General features: G+C 47.0%; 4 protein-coding genes across 4 annotated transcripts; 2 read left to right on the top strand and 2 right to left on the bottom strand.

Annotated features, from left to right (window-relative positions):
• Positions 1 to 6,111: 6,111 nt before the first annotated feature.
• PSF2 (DNA replication complex GINS protein) lies at positions 6,112 to 6,904 on the bottom strand (the record flags this gene model as incomplete). The annotated part of the gene is made up of 2 exons (XM_031153173.1): positions 6,112 to 6,702; positions 6,791 to 6,904. The coding sequence occupies 2 exons, from the start codon at positions 6,902 to 6,904 to the stop codon at positions 6,112 to 6,114; spliced, it is 705 nt and encodes a 234-aa protein (XP_031002073.1).
• A 1,345-nt stretch (positions 6,905 to 8,249) lies between these two features.
• Positions 8,250 to 10,024, top strand: LHYA1_G008254 (putative transporter; the record flags this gene model as incomplete). The annotated part of the gene is made up of 5 exons (XM_031153174.1): positions 8,250 to 8,464; positions 8,534 to 9,067; positions 9,115 to 9,536; positions 9,594 to 9,747; positions 9,814 to 10,024. 5 exons carry the CDS (start codon positions 8,250 to 8,252, stop codon positions 10,022 to 10,024), a joined length of 1,536 nt encoding a protein of 511 aa, XP_031002068.1.
• Positions 10,025 to 11,679: 1,655 nt separating this feature from the next.
• On the top strand, positions 11,680 to 12,701 carry hdl_2 ((S)-2-haloacid dehalogenase 4A; the record flags this gene model as incomplete). The annotated part of the gene is made up of 4 exons (XM_031153175.1): positions 11,680 to 12,010; positions 12,103 to 12,154; positions 12,211 to 12,423; positions 12,542 to 12,701. 4 exons carry the CDS (start codon positions 11,680 to 11,682, stop codon positions 12,699 to 12,701), a joined length of 756 nt encoding a protein of 251 aa, XP_031002067.1.
• A 289-nt stretch (positions 12,702 to 12,990) lies between these two features.
• rkr1 (E3 ubiquitin-protein ligase listerin) lies at positions 12,991 to 18,143 on the bottom strand (the record flags this gene model as incomplete). The annotated part of the gene is made up of 6 exons (XM_031153176.1): positions 12,991 to 13,266; positions 13,331 to 14,088; positions 14,137 to 15,611; positions 15,666 to 16,246; positions 16,334 to 17,800; positions 17,853 to 18,143. 6 exons carry the CDS (start codon positions 18,141 to 18,143, stop codon positions 12,991 to 12,993), a joined length of 4,848 nt encoding a protein of 1,615 aa, XP_031002070.1.

Here is an 18,143-nt window from a genome sequence, read left to right on the forward strand (position 1 = left end):
TTTTACCACGTCCACGAGTAACGAGTTGGTTAGAGGGCTGCATGGCTCCATGCATCATTTCTTTCCAATCATTACAATGGAGGTAGAATTCTTAGGGCGGGTAAGCTTTCCAGGCGCTGGGTGTCCCATTTTTCATAGAATACTGAGCAATCAATGCATGATTTGGTCTTTTTACGGCGCTTTTTACCTTCTACAACCTTGTGTGCCAGGGAAGAATATCGTTGATCTTGTTTAGACTGGTGAACAAATACATGAATGGAACATTTCAAGTAATGTACTGGCAGAGAAATTGGTAAAAATAACAAAATTTCCTCTTCCACATGAAAAGTGGGGCCGATAAAAAAGGGGGCCCCTGAAAATACCCCAGGTTTTCGCTTCAAGCCTGCGCCGTGTGCTAAAACATCGCGTCCAAAGTCAAAAACAACCTCCAAAAACAGATACAATAATGTCCATCTATCTTCTCGCACTCCCACAATAATGGCGCCATGGAATCTAAAAGCGCTGCTAATAACCACCGCCTTGTACCTCAACAACTTAGCTGAAGCCGCAATCCCTTCAAATTGCGAGTATACTATCAATCCTGCAGAAATCGCGCGCTGCCAGAAGCCGCTAGACGACATCACAATCGTAAACCCCGGTGAACTTATCGTCGCAAAGCTGCAATGCATTGGATGTCCGACGGTGGAGCGGACTGAACGGGGAGGACATGTGCTTACTCACGATGAGAATGCTCTGGTATGTAGATAGTAGATCGGGATTCCCACCAGTGATACTATACAGTATGCTGATTGATTGTGATATCCTCAAGTTATTCACCATCAGCCTCTCCTCATCCCGTACCGCCCTCCTCGTAAACGCCATCGAGCTCTTCCCCGCGCTGCAGCTCCCTCCCCGCCCCAACTTCCTCGTCACCCAAGTCCCGCTCAACTACAGCGTCGGCGCCCTCGCCGCGACACTCGCCTGCGAAGATCGGCAACGTGGATGCGTTGGCGGTCGCTGTGACGTGTGCGTGGAAAATGCCCTCGGTGCGTATTCGGCCAGCTTCGACTATTCCGTGGCCCAGACACCGGAGGGGGGTAGCAATGCCTGGACGGTGCATTTGGATGCTATTGGGGGTCATAATGGGTATATGGTGGATCCGTACGTGGGGTTTGGAGCATTGGAGCAGCGCGTGCTGGCTGTTTCTGTCAAGGTAGATGGAGCGACTGGGGGTCTTGAGATAACGGGAGCGGAGCTTGTGGAAAGGGGGCACGCTCCTGTTATTGTGGTTCTCACGCGCTGGGAAAAGGTGCTGAGGTTCTTTGGGTTGGAGAGTTGTAGGGGGAAGGAGCATGGACATGTCGTTTATATGTTGTTGGAATGGGATGACTATGGCAAGGTTGGGACGTTGAAACATTTCCTTCTCGCACTGTGGGGCGAGTGGCCATGGTATTTGATCACTATTATTACAGTGAGTGTGATGGCCGGCTTGGCGATCATCTACTACGTTTCTAAGTTCGCGATGGATGTTCGTAGGATTATGATTCGTAACGATAGGCTTTCTAAGGGAGAAATCCTTGAAGATGAGGATAAGGAGGAGAGGGCTGGATTGTTGAATGAGCAGGATCATTCTTGATAGAGACCTCGCTACAATAGAAATTTAATCCACAAGACACCAAATTCGGAACGCTCACGGTCCCCAAACAAGGAAGGAGGATAGTGGAGATGCGGGCAGGTTTTCGTGATAATGCACCGAAGATACAAGATATTGGGCTCATGCCCATTGCCCACCGGAGATATACCCCATACAACCAAGGACACGTCCAGTAAGCCAAGCAACCTCCGCTGTAGAGATCTGAGCTAAATATTTACAAGTCTAGAAAGCTGTCTCGCAGTGTGGTGTATAAATTCATCATCTGGAGTAAAATAGCACTTGTGTCATGCGCAGCTGAATTGAATTTATCAAGAGCAACATTCTCCGCCAAGATATACAGTACACTGCACTTTGGTTGTCCCGGTGGGAGGAAGGGAAACATGCTTGAATCGACGAGGTTCGCCGCATTCGGAACCTGGTGCACCCGTTCAGTGTTTGCTGGCCCTGGCAACTAGGCCGGTCGGAAGCTGGCCGTGCTGGAGATGCTATCCACGATTAGCCGTACGTTATAAAGGCTTGATGTTCGGGCTGCGCCGGGTCAGAGGTACAGAGAAGGGGCGCCGGAGCTTGGATGGGGCAACGGGAGTGTACACAGTATATGCTACCGACTCGTACATCCGTATGCGTGATGGGCCGGTAGTGCAGCTGAGTTCAGAAAGAGACAAGATATCACAGAGGGTGAGCATTAACAGCTAGGTTAATTGACTGAGACAAATATGAAGATAAAAGAAGAGAAAGAGTTACGAGTATAGAAGTGGAAGTTGGGTTGGTGTTGGGTAAGGAATAAACAACCTCATAGGCATGGACCACCCTTCGCGGAGCCTAGAGCATTTTCTTGTGTAACCTTTCTACACCAATCACATACCGCACAGCAGATCCTTTCGATTTTACTAAAACATGCCCGCACACAGGGTTTTATCTTTTCTGTACCCTAAGGGAATATTATGGAATCATGGATGGAAGTGGGTACGCACAAGGAGGAGAAAATAAATGATGCTTAGGCGCTGGTAATCATGCTGGCTTGGTGAAATTATAGGCAAGCTTTTACTATTTGGAGATTTCAGTATATATTCAACAGCTCTTATCACGGTAATATAAGTACTATGGTCAGCTAGGTTCTTGTTATATTTAAAGGTTTTCAATAAACTTTCGCAAGATTGGCACATATTCTGTTTAAGTAAAAAATGTTCTTTCCCAAAGCATTTCAATTTCCAAGGTATCTAACTCCAGCCCTAAACAGTGTAAACTCAAAATCTATGTTTTCAAAACTTTCAAAACAGCAATCCATAGTCCCTTCTTCTCCCATTAATCATATTCATATCCCTCAATCCAGCACCCAACCTGTTACTCCCCCAATCATATCCTAGTGCCCCCCTTTCCCTCTTTACCTAGCAATCCACCGTCCACTCTCATCCCTCTGATCATACTCATGTCCCTCATTGACCCACTTGCGAGTTCTGCCCGTCCTGCCAACTCCCTGTGCACGCAGCTTCCTCATGCGTCGCTTCTTCTCCTTCTCTCTCTCCGGTGCGAGGGCCTCATATTCCTCACATGACCAAATCATATTGCCCTTCTCGATGTGACCTATAACACAACACATTAGCACTTTTGAACACACCAAAGGCATTTTCTTTTTTGGGACTTACTAGGAGAGCTGATGAATTTCTTTTCAACCTTAACCTCCGGCTCCCCCAAATCCAACTCTGGGATATCGTCCAGATCCTCGTCCTCGATGGCCCTGTATGGACGTGGCAGTTCCGGCTTTCTGGCTCGTGGTTCCCGGAAGAGCTTCTCAGGGTCTGAGAAGGCCGGGAGGATCCATTGGCCGCCTTGATGTGAGAGCTGGATGACATTGGCGCGGGTGTGGGGTTTGGTGTACGGGGCCGCTGTTGGGCGGCGGTAGTTGGGGTCTTTGATGATAAGCTTTATTGGCTCTCCTGGTGCGTGAAGCTTGTGATGAAAGCTTGGTGGAGGAGAGCTGCCTTTGTTGATGGCTTTTGATGGGCATCTGATGACTAGCTTGATCGGTTCACCAGGTGAGTGAAGCTTGTGATGAAAGGCCGTTGGAGGCGAGAGTTTGTTGCTAATGTTGCTGATGTTTCTGATGTTGTTGATAAGCTCCATTGGATCTCCGTGTGTCTGGAACGTTGCATGGGAGTTCATGGGAGGTGAGGCGCTTTTGCCGTCGTTCTTGGAGTTAGTTGCCTTTGATGGGAATTTGAGGATGAGCTTGATCGGTTCACCAGGTGCGTGACGCTTGGAAGCATAGCCCAATCCATCGGAGATGCCGCGGTCGTTGAAGGTGTTGATAACGATATTCGTCGAGTACTTGGTGATGATTTTGTAGATACGAGGATGCTTTCCGACAGCATATTTGGTTGAGGCCGGGATTTGATTGTTGTCAATGGCATTCTCGGAGCATTTGAGGATGATTTTGACGGCACGCTTTGTGTGAGTTGGGACCTCTCTCAAAGGCGAGCGGCCATCCTTCTTGTTGATAGTAAGCTTGATCAACATTTTCGCGGTTGGTGCTTTATAGACGGGTTCTGAGAGATTCTCTTTAGTGGTAAGTATGTTCTGGGAGTGGGGGGCCCAGGACAATCGAAGTCGGTGTAGTCGTTCCGAGTTTTGTTGTCGAGAATATCTCACAGGTATGAGATATCTTGGCGCCGATGTACTAAATCTTCGAGCTGGAATCCGGAAAGTCGAAGATTGTTGTGATTATCTTTAGCGTTGTCGGTGTCGTATAAGTTAATGTCACAAAAGTCGTTGCCAATCTTCAAAGTATGAAGTTCAAGAGAAAACAATAATTTGAAGTATTGTAAGTTGGAAGTGTGCGTGGGCTGGTGAGTGAACTTTCGCCAGATTATTATATGAGCCTCTCACTACAGTCCGGATCGAAATCTGAGCTAGTGAGTGCAAAGGATTTTTTTCATTGGTTGCCGCTATGGGGTTACTATGTTGTAAATGAACTTGTGATGGGCGATAGTAGCTTCACCCTAAGCAATTTTTTTTCTAAACCAAAAATAATAAACACGGGCTAGTATAAAGCTTTAACCCCATTACAGTAATTTGTGTATTAAAGTGTCAAGATAGAAAAATCACTACATGAGCTCAGTTTGACGAAACCCAGCCCCTTTTATTAAGCGAGGGTACAATATTGCAGCAGTCAACTTCACTTGCAGCCCCCGCAACTAACAACCTCCATGTTCTCCCAAGAATATTCCCAAGCATTCACAATATCAAGGTTCGTTTTCGTAGGTCTCTTTATTTCATGTGGTTTATCATTCCTTTTGACATTTTACCTTTCGTAAACCATAAAATAACCACCAGAAGGTTTATTTACTTTTGAATTTTCGTTTTCATACTTAGATTCCCCTACAATACCGAAGAAAGGCATCCCAAAATCAATGCCTATGTTTGACCTATACTTGCAGAGACAAAAGCTGAACACAGAGGCTTGATGCTAACCTCAAATAACGAGTTTTGATCGATCGACTGAAACTCGCAGACCTACTAAAGACGTTCTCAAAACATCGAATCCTCATTTTCCTACCCTGATTTGCCAGTTCTCAAGCAGATTGAGGAACAATATACAACAAAACCGGTCAATGGTGTATGTATCGGTGCCAGGCCCGCCAAAATTGAATCAAATATTCACCGCATTAGGCTAGTGGTGCGATACTAGAACATGTTTAGTATATATATCACCATCTACTCTATCCAATCATACATGTCTTTAGGAAAGAACGATGTTTTCTCTTTATGATTTTGCGCTCGCACAAGATCAAAGATCGGTTTGATGTCAACAACACAGGATATGATCATATGAAGGAGCTCGAGCTTAGAGTGGAACTGTAGAAGTAGCAATGTAAGAATTAAGGCACGTTGGCATCTATTGTAGAATTAAAGCGACGAGACTTCGAAACGAACGAATGGCTGGCATGGAATGACAGCAAAGCTACACTTGACAACAGTTCCTTTTTCCGTATCTGGCTGATAATTCCACTCGGAGACCGTACCATGAGATATCATCCTAGTTTATAACGAGGGATGAGGTCGTTCAGCTGTTTTAGGTCGAATTGTAGTTCTTCTACCGATGCGGGCAACTTTGTATTGATTCTTCCATATTATGAGATCCTTCTTCGTGCGCGAGGGTTTCAAGTATGTGGGAGGGGAGGTTTTGTGGGAGGTGATAGGGTGGGTGGGTTGTCGAGGTTAAATAGTGGTTTCTGTCGGTCTGGAATTGGTCAAGTATCAAAGTACTTAGCTGTGGTAGAAGAATGAAAAGAAGTAGACAGGCCGAAGCTGGAGCGGCATGGATGTGCAATGGAAGAGGAAACGAGGATATGTTTCGTACGACTGCTTTTAATACTGCTTATAAACAACTTGATGGTATATGTATGCAAGAAACACGCCCGTACCCACCCCTAACACCAACGCAAAAGTATCACTCCAACCCCATATCCTCGTCCTCACTATCGCCCTGCCCGGCTCCACCCCCCCTCATCCTCCTCCCTCTCCCGTCTCGCCGCCTCTCTACTAGCCCCAAGCTTCCTCAACCCATCCATAACACCTACCATAAACTCCCTCCCCTCCGCAACCTCCATCGCACCTACACCCCTCAGACTACTAATGCCGCCACCCTCCAAATCCTTCGTACTAGCCCTCATCTTCGCCATCCTGACCTCTCTGAGGCCCCGCAACACGGTCCTTACCCTATCAGGATCCGGGATATCGTCACTACAAGCCTCGAGTAAGATCTCGCCGAGCTCGAGCCAATGGTATGGAAGGTAGTCGGGGGGCGAATCGGCGGTACTCGAGGGCAGGAAGGGGGGCGAGATGTGGTTTGTTGCGCTGGGGAGGACGGATATAGCGTAGGGGTGCGGTGGAGGGGGAGAGAATGTCTCGGGGGATATTTCGGTTTCGTGTTTGAGGATTTTGTCGAGGGAGGCGGGGAAGAGCCATGGTGGGGGGAGGATGTTGGCTCTGCGTTGGCGCTTCAGGAGGAGAGCAAGCCAGAGTGGTAGCGGAACTCGGTGAGGTGGTCGCAGAGGTTGTGTTGCGCCCTGAGAATATTGGCTTTTGTTGGGAATGAAGATTCGGGGAGGGGAGGGGGGTATTCTTTCTCAATCGCGGGGTTGGCGGGGTACTCACTGCGAGTAAATCTAAGCTTTCCAGTTTCTGGCGTGGAACTACTGTAACCATTTCCATCTCACAGAGAAATGCGACCTCTGTTGGTGTCAAACCTGGTGTCAAAGGTAATGCCATGATAGAACGTTGTGGTATTCTGTGTCGTCTTTTGTGATAAGTCAAGACAAGTCGAGACACGACGCGATCTTCAAGTTGACGCGACATGGAGTGGCTGCCAAGCCAAGGATCAGCGTTTAAAGAGGTCGGATTGGGCCTAGCGCGTCTAGACCTCGACTATTGGGGGCAGACGCAAACAACCGAGTTTCTCTCCTGTTCCTGTCTTCCTGTCACATTTGCTTCCGTTAGACGCGAAGCACGTTTCCGTCCATTGCCGGTGGCAGGTACAACCCTGAATGTGATAGACCTCTCGTGTTCATCAACGGGATCATGAAAGATCGTGTCAAACCGTACCGCGCGGATACAGATACAGATCTCCGTTCCGAGCATCAGGATCCGGCGACGAGCAGCCTACAGCTTTGGAAGCGGACCTTCGCATGGCTGGGACGCTTCTCGATGGATATGAATATGGGATGGAACACAGGCCTCAGCTGCTGGCTTGATCTAATCTCTAATTATAGTGAGTGGAATCAAAGAAAAACCATCAACTGCACAGAGACTGCTCTTAGCCGAGTATGTAACTTGAGAATAGCTTCACAAGTATATACATATCATGTGGCAAGTTTGACTTGGAATGTCTCAGCCGTTCGTTCAAACCTTCTATTCTCTTCTTGATATGCCCTGATCTCGCGTCGTATATTAGAGGTAGGGAAGTGTAACAGATGGGTTCTTGCTTCATCGATTGGTACAGTGGTACCAGATGGATTCGATCATCTGGCAGGTCGTGTATATAGTCCGATCTATAAGTGGGGTTTCTACGCACTTTCCACCCTTTCATTTGAACAAAAAGAGAAAGTGCTGTTGCTATCCGCTCGTGGGCCGGTGATGGATGGCAGCCGTTAGAAGTCGTACAATCACGTGGGAGTACGCAGGACACGGTAGGACTTGTGTGCGTCGCCCAATGGGGCAATACTGAAGCCGAGCTGAGTTTCCACTTAAGCTGCGGGATCACAAGAACGGAGTTTCCATGCACTTTCATAGGGGCAATCTGGAAAGAAAGCTGAATTATTTTTGTAGAATTAAGACAGAGGTTGAATTGGGACTGGAATTGGAATTTCAATAGGCGGTAAGTAAACGCTTTCTCAGACGCGCCTGCCTCATACTGTGTCTTGACAGACCGCCTCATTGCAATGGCAGACGAGTACTTAGAACCTTACTCCGCCCCTCAAGCCTTCTCCCCACACCCGCCTTTCTGCCTTTCTTGCCAAACAATCACAGAATTGATCTTCCTCTTGCTTTATCTCTCATTCTCACTTCCAAACCTTCAAACCTCCAAGTCTTGAATCCAACCGTAGCCAGGTCCAGAATGGCGTCGCAAGAGCTAAAGATCATAACCTCCAGCATCGATGTTGCTGATGTCGATGCAGCTGAGAAAGGCATTGTCCTCGTCCACTCCACCACCTCTGAAGCTAAGTCGGGCATGCCCGATGCACCCAGCGCTCCCTTCGATGAGGCAGCGACTAAGAGACTCCTTCGGAAGTTGGACTTGCGATTGATTCCCTTCCTGGCCTTGATCTACTTGTAAGTCTTTCGCCGTGTTGGAATCACTTTTTCCACTCGGGTTTTGTATCCACACTAACATTCGTCCAGACTATGCTTCCTTGACCGCACCAATGTTGGCAATGCGCGTCTGTTCAGCCTTGAGAAAGACCTTCACATGAAAGACCTCGATTACAATGTTGCCCTTGCCATCATGTTCCCATTTTACGTCTTCGCCGAGGTCCCGAGTAACATGATGATGAAGCGCATCCGACCCAGTATCTGGCTGGCGGTGATCATGGTTACCTGGTCTATTGTTATGATCTGCATGGGATTCGTTCGCAACTATCCCGGCCTTCTAGTCGGAAGATCTTTCCTCGGCCTTTGCGAAGGTGGACTCTTCCCCGGCGTGAGTTACTACATCACCATGTGGTATAAGCGTCGCGAGTGTGGTACGCGTCTCGCCTTCTTCTTCTCGGCAGCTACGGCAGCTGGCGCGTTTGGTGGCCTTATCGCACGTGGTATTGCTGAGATGAATAATGTGGGTGGCTATGCAGGCTGGAGATGGATCTTCATTCTTGAGGGCTTACTCACACTTGTTGTTGGAAGCTTTGCGTACTGGATCATCCAGGACTATCCCTCAACGTAGGTATCCACTAGCAATCTTGAGAACTGAGCTAATGGATGTATAGCGCTGGCTTTCTCAGTACAAAAGAAAAGATCGAGGTCGAGCGACGACTTGCGGATGACAATGATGGGCTGGCCACTGAATTTAATATGAGATATGTTTATCAAGCTTTGCGAGATTGGAAAATATGGGTCATGTCAGTCATCGCCATTGGTATTCTTACGGCAATATACTCAATCTCTTTATTCTTGCCTACGATCATCAAGGAGATGGGCTATTCCAACGATACTGCCCAGCTCATGACTGTTCCGGTTTATGTTGTGGCCTGCTTCTGCACTGTTGCTGGCAACTACGCCTCTGATAAGATAGGCCGACGCGGTATATTTGTTTTGGGGTTCGAAATTATCGCTATCATTGGGTTCGTGCTTTTGATTGCCACGGGAAAACCTCATGTTCAATATGCAGGAACTTTCTTTGCTACTTCAGGTCAGACTGCATATCTCGAGAAAAACACCACAACCACCAGCTAACAGTGGATTTTAGGAATATATTGTCTTTTTCCCATGGTTCTCTCATGGAACGGAAACAACATCGGCGGTAGTCTTAAGCGCGGAGTTGGTATTGCAATGCAGGTTGGGATCGGTAATCTTGGAGGCATTATTGCATCCTTTGTCTACCTAATCAAGGACGAGCCAAGGTAAGCCACACCATCCTACTCCACCACGCTTCCAGTCTTCACTTCAAGCTATTAACCGGACTTTAGATTCATTAATGGCCACGCCGTCCTAATAGCACTCATCTCCATGAGTCTCGTGCTAACCCTCTTCATGACCATCTACCTCGGGCGCGAAAACACACGCCGCGATGTCTTGCTTAGCCAGCAGAACCTTTCGCTTGAGAATGTTAGCGACGACGAGAAATACGTCCAACGCGAGAAGGGTGATGACGCCTCTTTCTTCCGATATACTGTCTAAATGATAATGAATGATTCGAGTTTCATATTTTCTGATACGATGAGTGGCGAAAATGTTTAGAATTTGGGATGACATATGGTGGCGCAAGTACTTGTTTGACTGCGTGGCAGATATATGAAATGACTTCACATACTGGTCTGGAAAGTTAAATCTGGGAGATAGAGCGATATGTATTCGTGGTTTTACATCACATTCTGTGACTTTAGATCAGTGGGCGTATATTAGATGATAAATAAAGACCATGTTTCGATCTTCTCTATGTCTTTACTATTTTCCTGTCTTTTATACATACGTGTACTTTTTACAACCTGTTTGTTTACTTTCATCTCCCCACCGTCAGTCATATAAAACTGTAAGTAGGTGAATTCTATGAATCGATAACATCTGTGATCGAATAGAACTAGAATATGTTTCTTCCTCCTATATCAAGGATACCTTACTCGCATGATATTTAAGAGTATATATTTCCACTCTGTGGCATAGTTCCTGTGGCATAGTTCCTCTGCCCCGTCCCACCTTCGGGATTATCGAGGACCCCGAGGTGATGATCCCCAACTTCAGTTGGCCATTCTCTAATGCGCGGGACTCTTTTCGTTCCCTAAAAATAAGTGAACAAACATTAGGATACGTCATATGACCCTAAGTATTTACAGTTCAGGAAAAATGATTGAATCTATTGCTGTCAAAGAAGCAATGGTTATCAAGTAAGATGCTTCATTCAAATCTTTCTGGTAGAGACACTAAGAGCCTAAGTATTACACTTCCTAAAGAAAGTTTCCTCTAGAATAAATCCGATGCTTCCTCTGCTTAGTAACCTTCCAACTTGTCAGAATCTCATCCACCAGCTTGCAATGTAAACACTGGACGGTCTCTTGCTTTAGATCCCTGATTTACATTTTACTTTAACGCTCTTCCCTTTAATAGTAGTATCGAGCGTCGGTTTCATACTCTGCCTGCATATACATACTCAAAGAATATCAACCAGAAGGTTCCTTCCGCGCCAGAGTTAATATGTCGAAGTGGAATAAAATACGAAATCCGAATTTTCCCGCATAAGTGTAGTAGTGAATTCTAGATTTACTCCCCGGCGAGTAAATTGATGTGAAATTTTTAGACTGACCTACCTCGAGCTTCATCGTCTTGCTAATAGCATCATGTAATTTCGCAAGCAATAACGCTTACACACAGCGCGATAAATGTGTTTCAAATGCCACTAATAGCCAGCATCCGAGTGCATATGCGGACGGGAATCTCTGCATGAATTCTTTCGCGAACGTGCAGCCGAACTGAACGCTGCAGCAACACCTAACGGCAATAGGCAACTAGCAGCGGAAGGTTCATATAGAGGATCTCGAAGGGCGTATCCTCATATTTGCTAAACGATATTGACAAGCACTAGTCCTATCTAGGAAAAGACTCTCGCTTCGCATCTCAGGGGCAAATCCTAACGTGCGCCCTTAACTAGATCGATCACTTGAAGACGTGACATGACCAGGCAATCCAGCTACACAAGATTTATAAGAACACATTACATAATCGATCACGAACATTGCGACCCTGTATATATAAAGTCGCTTTATTTCCTCGACACAAGACCCCAACTCAAAATCCCAAATCCAACCCCCCAACTCTGACTTAGACCCCAGCCCTTAAATATGTCCACTACCCATCCCCGCCCTAAAGCCCTCTTCTTTGACTTCATGGGCACCTGTCTCGACTGGCACACCAGCATCGTTTCCGGCTTCTCCACAACCAACTCCCCGTCCCCCATCCGCGGTCCCGCCGCCTCAGAAATAGCCATGGCCTGGCGCCTCGGCTACTTTGCAGCGCGCCGCGCTCGCAGCGATGCAGGGCTTGCCGTCGAGGATATCGATATCACGCACCGGCGAGTCCTGGATCAACTGCTGGAGGAGAGGGGGTTTGGGTATGAGAGTTGGAGCGAGGGGGCTAGGCGGGAGATGGTGGCGAGGTGGCATGAGCAGAAAGGTATGTATGTATGTATATTGAGTCGTGTGGTGGCAGTATCGGTGAAGTGAATCCGGGATGAGAATTAAAGCTGATTGTGGTGGTTTTGATAGCGTGGCCGGATGTAGCACCTGCGCTGGAGAGATTGAGGGGGAAGTTTGATCTGTAAGTATACCTTCCGCGCGCCCACAACGAAAAATGGAAATATAATGGAGGGTCAGTGTCGTTCACGCAAACGGAACCACGCGGCTACAAATCGACCTTGTGAAATCCTCGCATCTGAATTTCGACGCGGTGCTTTCTTCAGAATTACTGGAAGTCGCGAAGCCTGAGCCGGAGATGTATGAGAAGGGCATGAGGCTGCTGAAGTTGAAACCAGAGGAGTGTATGACTGTTGCGGCGCATTATTATGATGTAGTTGGGGCGAAGAATGTGTAAGTGTCCTGTTCTTCCCCTTCTGCTTACTTGAGTTTCGAAATTGGAAATTTTTGAAATTTGGGCTATTATAAGAGGAATTACGGCTGCGGTACTGATGTTGATTATCGGTTGTAGGGGTATGCAAACTGCGTATATCAGGCGAGACACGGAAGATCCAGAGGAGGATATGGAGGAGGTGGAGAGGGAGATTGACCATTTCTTTGATGGGACAGGCGGTGGGGTGGAGGTCGGGTTGAGTAAGCTTGCGGATTTTCTATTGAGTTTAGAAAATTAAGAAACCCAGGTTACGTTTAGAAGTGGAAGCGTTATCTCTACAGTCGATCGGCACACATTTTTTCCATCTAGGTGCTAAATATAGATATAGGTATAGTAGTCATGTGATTAAGTCGACTTGAGTATTATTTGAGTATACCCAACTCAACTTAACTTAGGTAAGGCTGGATTTTGTAGACACGCTGTCAGCCTCCCATGCCAATTATATACCCAAAGTCTAAACTGCCATAGTCTCAACATGCTCGCTGCTTTTAGCTCTTCATACATCCATCCACAAGGCCATCATAGAATCAAGCAGCAAAATTATCCCTCACGCGCTGTGCAACACTAGTAGCAGCATAACCGAACGGCTGTCGACACATCGGACACGTACTCGCATTACTGCTCGCGAACCACTTGAACAGACAATTCGCATGGAATAGATTCTTGCAGGTCTGGCAGCGTTTATCGGGCATGCGCTTGTCGGAGGAAATGATGGAGTAACAGATTGAACATTCGGTTTGTCCTTTCAAGGCTGCGAATATGTTCTTTTTGAAGACTGTGAGGCCATCGGCAACGGTGCCGTTCTGTCGATATGCCAGTTAGTAAAACGGGGTGAGTAATGGCGGAAGGCGTGGGATTGGAACTTACGTTGAACATTGTAGCACCTTGGATAGTCCGCATCCAGCCGTTCCAGGTTGATTCTTTGACTGCTACTCTGTTGACGCCTTTTACATCCACTCTGTCGAGAGGGTAATTGCTTGGCAAGATCATGACAATCGACATCATCAACTCGTCGATCTCATAGCCAACTGTGATATTTGGTGAATTCCTCGAGACCCTAACGATGAGTTTCTTCTCATCGTCTGAGACTTCTTGTGCTTCATCCCACTTCGTTGCGACGTCCTTGGCGTCCGAGATTAAAGAAGGAGAGAAGTATTTTTCAGTCCAGGTGCTGACGGCAAGGGTGGTTTGCTTGGATTTCAGAGCGAGAAACCAAGTCTTCGCTAGATCTGGTGTATATTTCAAGCACATGAACCAAATGTTCACAAGAAGCCACTGCATATCACGCTCTGGGTCTGTGTCAACCATAGGGTCCCAAAGGTCGTAACCCCACGTCGTATTTGTAAATCCCCATCTCTCCAAATCAAGAGGTGCGCCAGCAGAGTGCCCCATTACGTCAAACAGAAAGACCAGAAGCGGATCGATCACCTGCTCTGTCTTGAGTATCTCGGCATAATCATTCCGGACCTTCAAGGAAGCGTTCGAGAATGAAAAGTAGACAAGATACCATGACAGCAAATAGCATCTGATATCTGTTGGAAATTCTCGTAATTGTCCGTCTGAGTAAGTGCCAAAAGATGGTGAGTTGAGGAGTAACGATAACAGCTCATCAGGAAGTCGTGCATCTGTTCGCATGTCAGCATGTATCTAGAGTTCCACCTGGTACTATTTACCTCTCTTTTCAAGGAGGACATCAACCGACAATTGTTGCTGAACCGAGGGAATACCACTCTGGAGCATATGAAACGCAGCCGATTGCAGCTTCCTATTGTCTGACGACAGCACCAAGTAGAAGTCTGACAGGTCTTGCAAGTCGTCAGTAGAAATCTCCCGCAGCTCTCTCAGTAAAATAGTATCCACAAATTCTAAAGGCTTATGATTCATGGGTCTTTGTAGCTTCAGCAAATGAACCAAGCCCAGGGAGATTCTGTTGCGGTTGCTGGACAAGGCTTCCAGCAAATCATCATTCGGTTCTTGAATCTTCCGCAGCACCGAGTATAGCTTCAGTGACATTCCGACCATGGGTATAATGTCATCAGTGAGCTCGCCATTCACATCGGATTCCCATATAGATATGCAGAATTCAAGAGCTGTTTCCCAATATGTGCCGTAGACATCTTTGATAGCAGGTAAAAGTCGTTGCAAGGCATGGCAAGCTTCAGAAGCAAGTCGGCTGTCAGTGCTAGCAAGATCCTCAGACCAAGAAAGGATTTGCCTGACAGCGAACACGAGACGGTTGGTAGAGACAGGTATTACATCTTCCTCTTCATCATATACGGCCAAGGCAGTATTAAGAAGCACAAGTGACCCAAGCGTCTTCTCTGACTGAGGTGATGCATCCACGATTGCGCTAACCAACTTGTTGCATAAATTGCTGGCAACCTTGCTTTTTGCAAGATTGGTGTTGAAACCAGAGAGAATCCCGATATTCGCAAGTGTATCCTTTGTCTCCAATAGCACGACGCCTGACTCGGTCAAGTTGGCATCACAGTCGGCAATACTGCATTTATGAGCATCCAAAACACGTGTCAGCAAGTGATTGAGTGCCTTAGAAGCATAGTAAGCACTTGGTGAGGTGGAACGTGCACTTTCAATCAAGTTGGCGCTTAAAGATTTTACCACACGGCCCATATCACCATCAGGATTCGCTGTATTCTGGGGTTTCCATCTATGGGCCTTGATGATCTCAGGAGATAGGAATTTGCTAAAAACAAGATCACTTGTTGCGTCGTAATCCATAACGCCTTCTGGTAACCTTCCATCCGGGAAGAGTTCAATTCGATCGCTTAACAGCTCAACAGTAAGGAGAAGAGAATGCAGAAGTTCTACGAGCAATATTTTTGGCAGACATGTGACAATATCCATATCATCAACCAACTTTGACGTATAGCGCGCCATTCGAACCAGGACTGAGAAAGGTAGTGCTTCTGTTGCAACTGTTAATGTTCCGTCCACAAGTGGAGGTGCAGCCAGGAAAGCGGCTCCGGCCATTGGTCTCATAACTCCGAGTGCAGGATTTGGGGGCAGATTTAAGGGGGCTTTCAAAGCTTCGGACCATTTCTGAACGTCCGGGAAGAAATCCACAGCCGACACAGAATCGCCAGAAGATTCTCTTACAATCGTGGCTTGAGATACTAGTGTGTCAATGCTGTGCAAGCAAAGTCAGCGAAAAATATACAACATATCTCAGGGGTAAACTTACAACAATAATCGTGGGTCCTCCGAGTCAAGTTCGAGGTTATTCCGTATGAGGCGGAGCATGAAGTTCTGCTCTGTAGGCCCGGTCGACGGTCTTATTTTATCGACGTCAGATTTCAACTTTAGGGCTCGAGGAGCGATCTCGTCGTCCGAAGTCTCAATGAGACCCAGCAAAATGGTGTTCAATTCCATCTGAGTATCTTGGTCTTGATATAATAATCTTGGTCTCTTCACAGAGATGCATTCCAGAGTTTTGAGCGCCACCTCAGACCTTTCCGAAAGAACATCGTAATTCTTTGGATTAAGATGACGGAGAAGTTCTTGAATAAGTGCAGATACCGAAGTATCTGCAAAACAGTCAAACTGTATTGCTGTCTCAACCAAGGACCGAGCATCGGATTCCCCTTGCAGTGATCTTGTGTTAGCATCCAGGAGTAAAGTTTGAAGCCCGTGGTGCGCACGAGAAAGCTTCGCTGCCGAGTCATACTCAATCAGTCCTTTGAGTACCACAAACGTGCTGTTTCGGGGTCGGACATCGACCAGGTAATTGATTGTAGCCTCCCAGCACTTCTCAAATGTGGCAAGCTGGTTTGGTAGGTGTCCGAAAATAGGTAAGAGTGATACCAAATGGCGGGAGGAAGGAGACAAAATCAGCCTAGGAATATGATATACCACTAATGTTCTCATAGAATCTTTGGTTTCGTCATCTACCAATACTGGTGCAAATCGAAGGACCATTTCTACTATCGCAGCCGCCGAGTATGCCTTTCCATCCTCGCTAATGATCGTTTCAATAGCGGCTATGAATACTTGTCTGGACGGAATTACAATTTTATCAGCGTGGTCCTGTGAGCTGTTCGGCCTTAAAATATCTGCTAGCAGAACAAACCAGCGGTGACCCATCTGGATTATGTGCCGTTGATTTTTAACGTGTTGTTCGGCATCTTCGGTTGCGACCTCGAGAGACTTCCGAATTTGTTGTGCAAGCGAGTTGGAAAATGAGGTGAGATGCTCCAGTAGACATTCTTCTGAGCCGCCAAGGTTCGTGTTTGATAGGAGGATATAGTAGGCTTCAGCGAGTGCCGAAGTTGGAACCAATATTTCGCCCGAAAAATATTCGTCAAACAATCTCACGATCCTGTCCTTCACCACTGCATTCTGATCCTTGACATCAGGTATGTTTTTAACAAGGACACTAGCTATGTCGAAATAACTCGACCATGCCTGCGCGAGGTGTTGCCTGGGTTCCCCCTCGATCCCTTTTTTCAAAGATGCCAGGAAATCAAGGGCAGCATCTGCTTTTGAGGGCAGAATCTTGGAAGGTAAGCGATGAACGAGTAATTGCAGGGATGACCAATATTTAGGAGGACAGCTATGAGAACCCTTTTTGACAAAACGGCGCAAGATATCAAATGATGAAGGAAACTTCTCCTTCGAAACTCTGTAGGGACCATCCCATACTTTTGGATGTCGAACCGTCAGCTTCTCCAGAGTTTGTAAGAGTAGCAAAGCAGTCGTTGATTGGGATTCTCGTAAGGCCGACGCGATGTATCCGGTGCTAATTGATTCAATCTTTTGCATCACGATATTTGGTTGCTTCTCCAAGCATGCCACCAACATGTTGCAAGCAACCCTACGGAGAGAAGAATCCGGGGAAGCAGCATAATACCAAATGCTTTTGTCGCTGAAGTATGCCTCGTACGTACTTTGGCAAGCAGTGATGTCTTCCACCTTCAACTTGAGGAGTAGGTTCGTCACCAGCGACAAGCTAGAGCATTGGACTCGATAGAACACCTCCATCGAGTCGTCGGACGCTGTGTTTCGCTCATCACTAAGAGTCGCAGAGGTCTCCTGGCTGGCTTCTTGGGCATATTCAAGGATTTGAGGTTGGCCACGCTTCCAGAACTGGGTCATCTTTTCGTCAGTGTCAAGAAAAGTCTCAATCCCCAGCTGCGCGGCTCGTGAAACAAGAGTATCCTTATCATAACATCCAGCAAGCCATGTCCCTATTATCCGAGGAATATACTTCACCATTCGTTTTCCAGCAGCCTTGAGGAGGGCGGCTTGCAGGCTGTGAGAGGCTTCGCGAACACGGCGGTCATTCGCAATGGATAGTCGGGGGTAGAAGTGGACCTGATACTACATTAATATGACATGATCACTCCAAAGTCCAACACGATGAGGTTCTTACCCAGGCTTCTAGGACCGGGTTTTCTACCCCACCATTCTCCAAAGCACTTTGTTCTTCGACATAAGCGGTGATGGTATTCAAGCTTCTTAACTTGGTCGTAGTGTCTGGCTTACGGAGGCCTCTGAAGGCGACAATCAAATTCGGATCAGAAATCGAAGTGAGGTTTGGTAATTCGACGAGGTACGACAATTTGCTTGCTGCTGCGGTGCTTCCAAAGGCGCCAAATCCTGTGCTGGGTGCAAAGGCGGCTCGACTGCTGGATGCCGTAGTCTTGAACTGGTTTTTACTCAT

This window comes from Lachnellula hyalina, assembly GCF_007821495.1.
Source record: "Lachnellula hyalina strain CBS 185.66 chromosome Unknown contig00190, whole genome shotgun sequence".
NCBI lineage: Eukaryota > Fungi > Ascomycota > Leotiomycetes > Helotiales > Lachnaceae > Lachnellula > Lachnellula hyalina.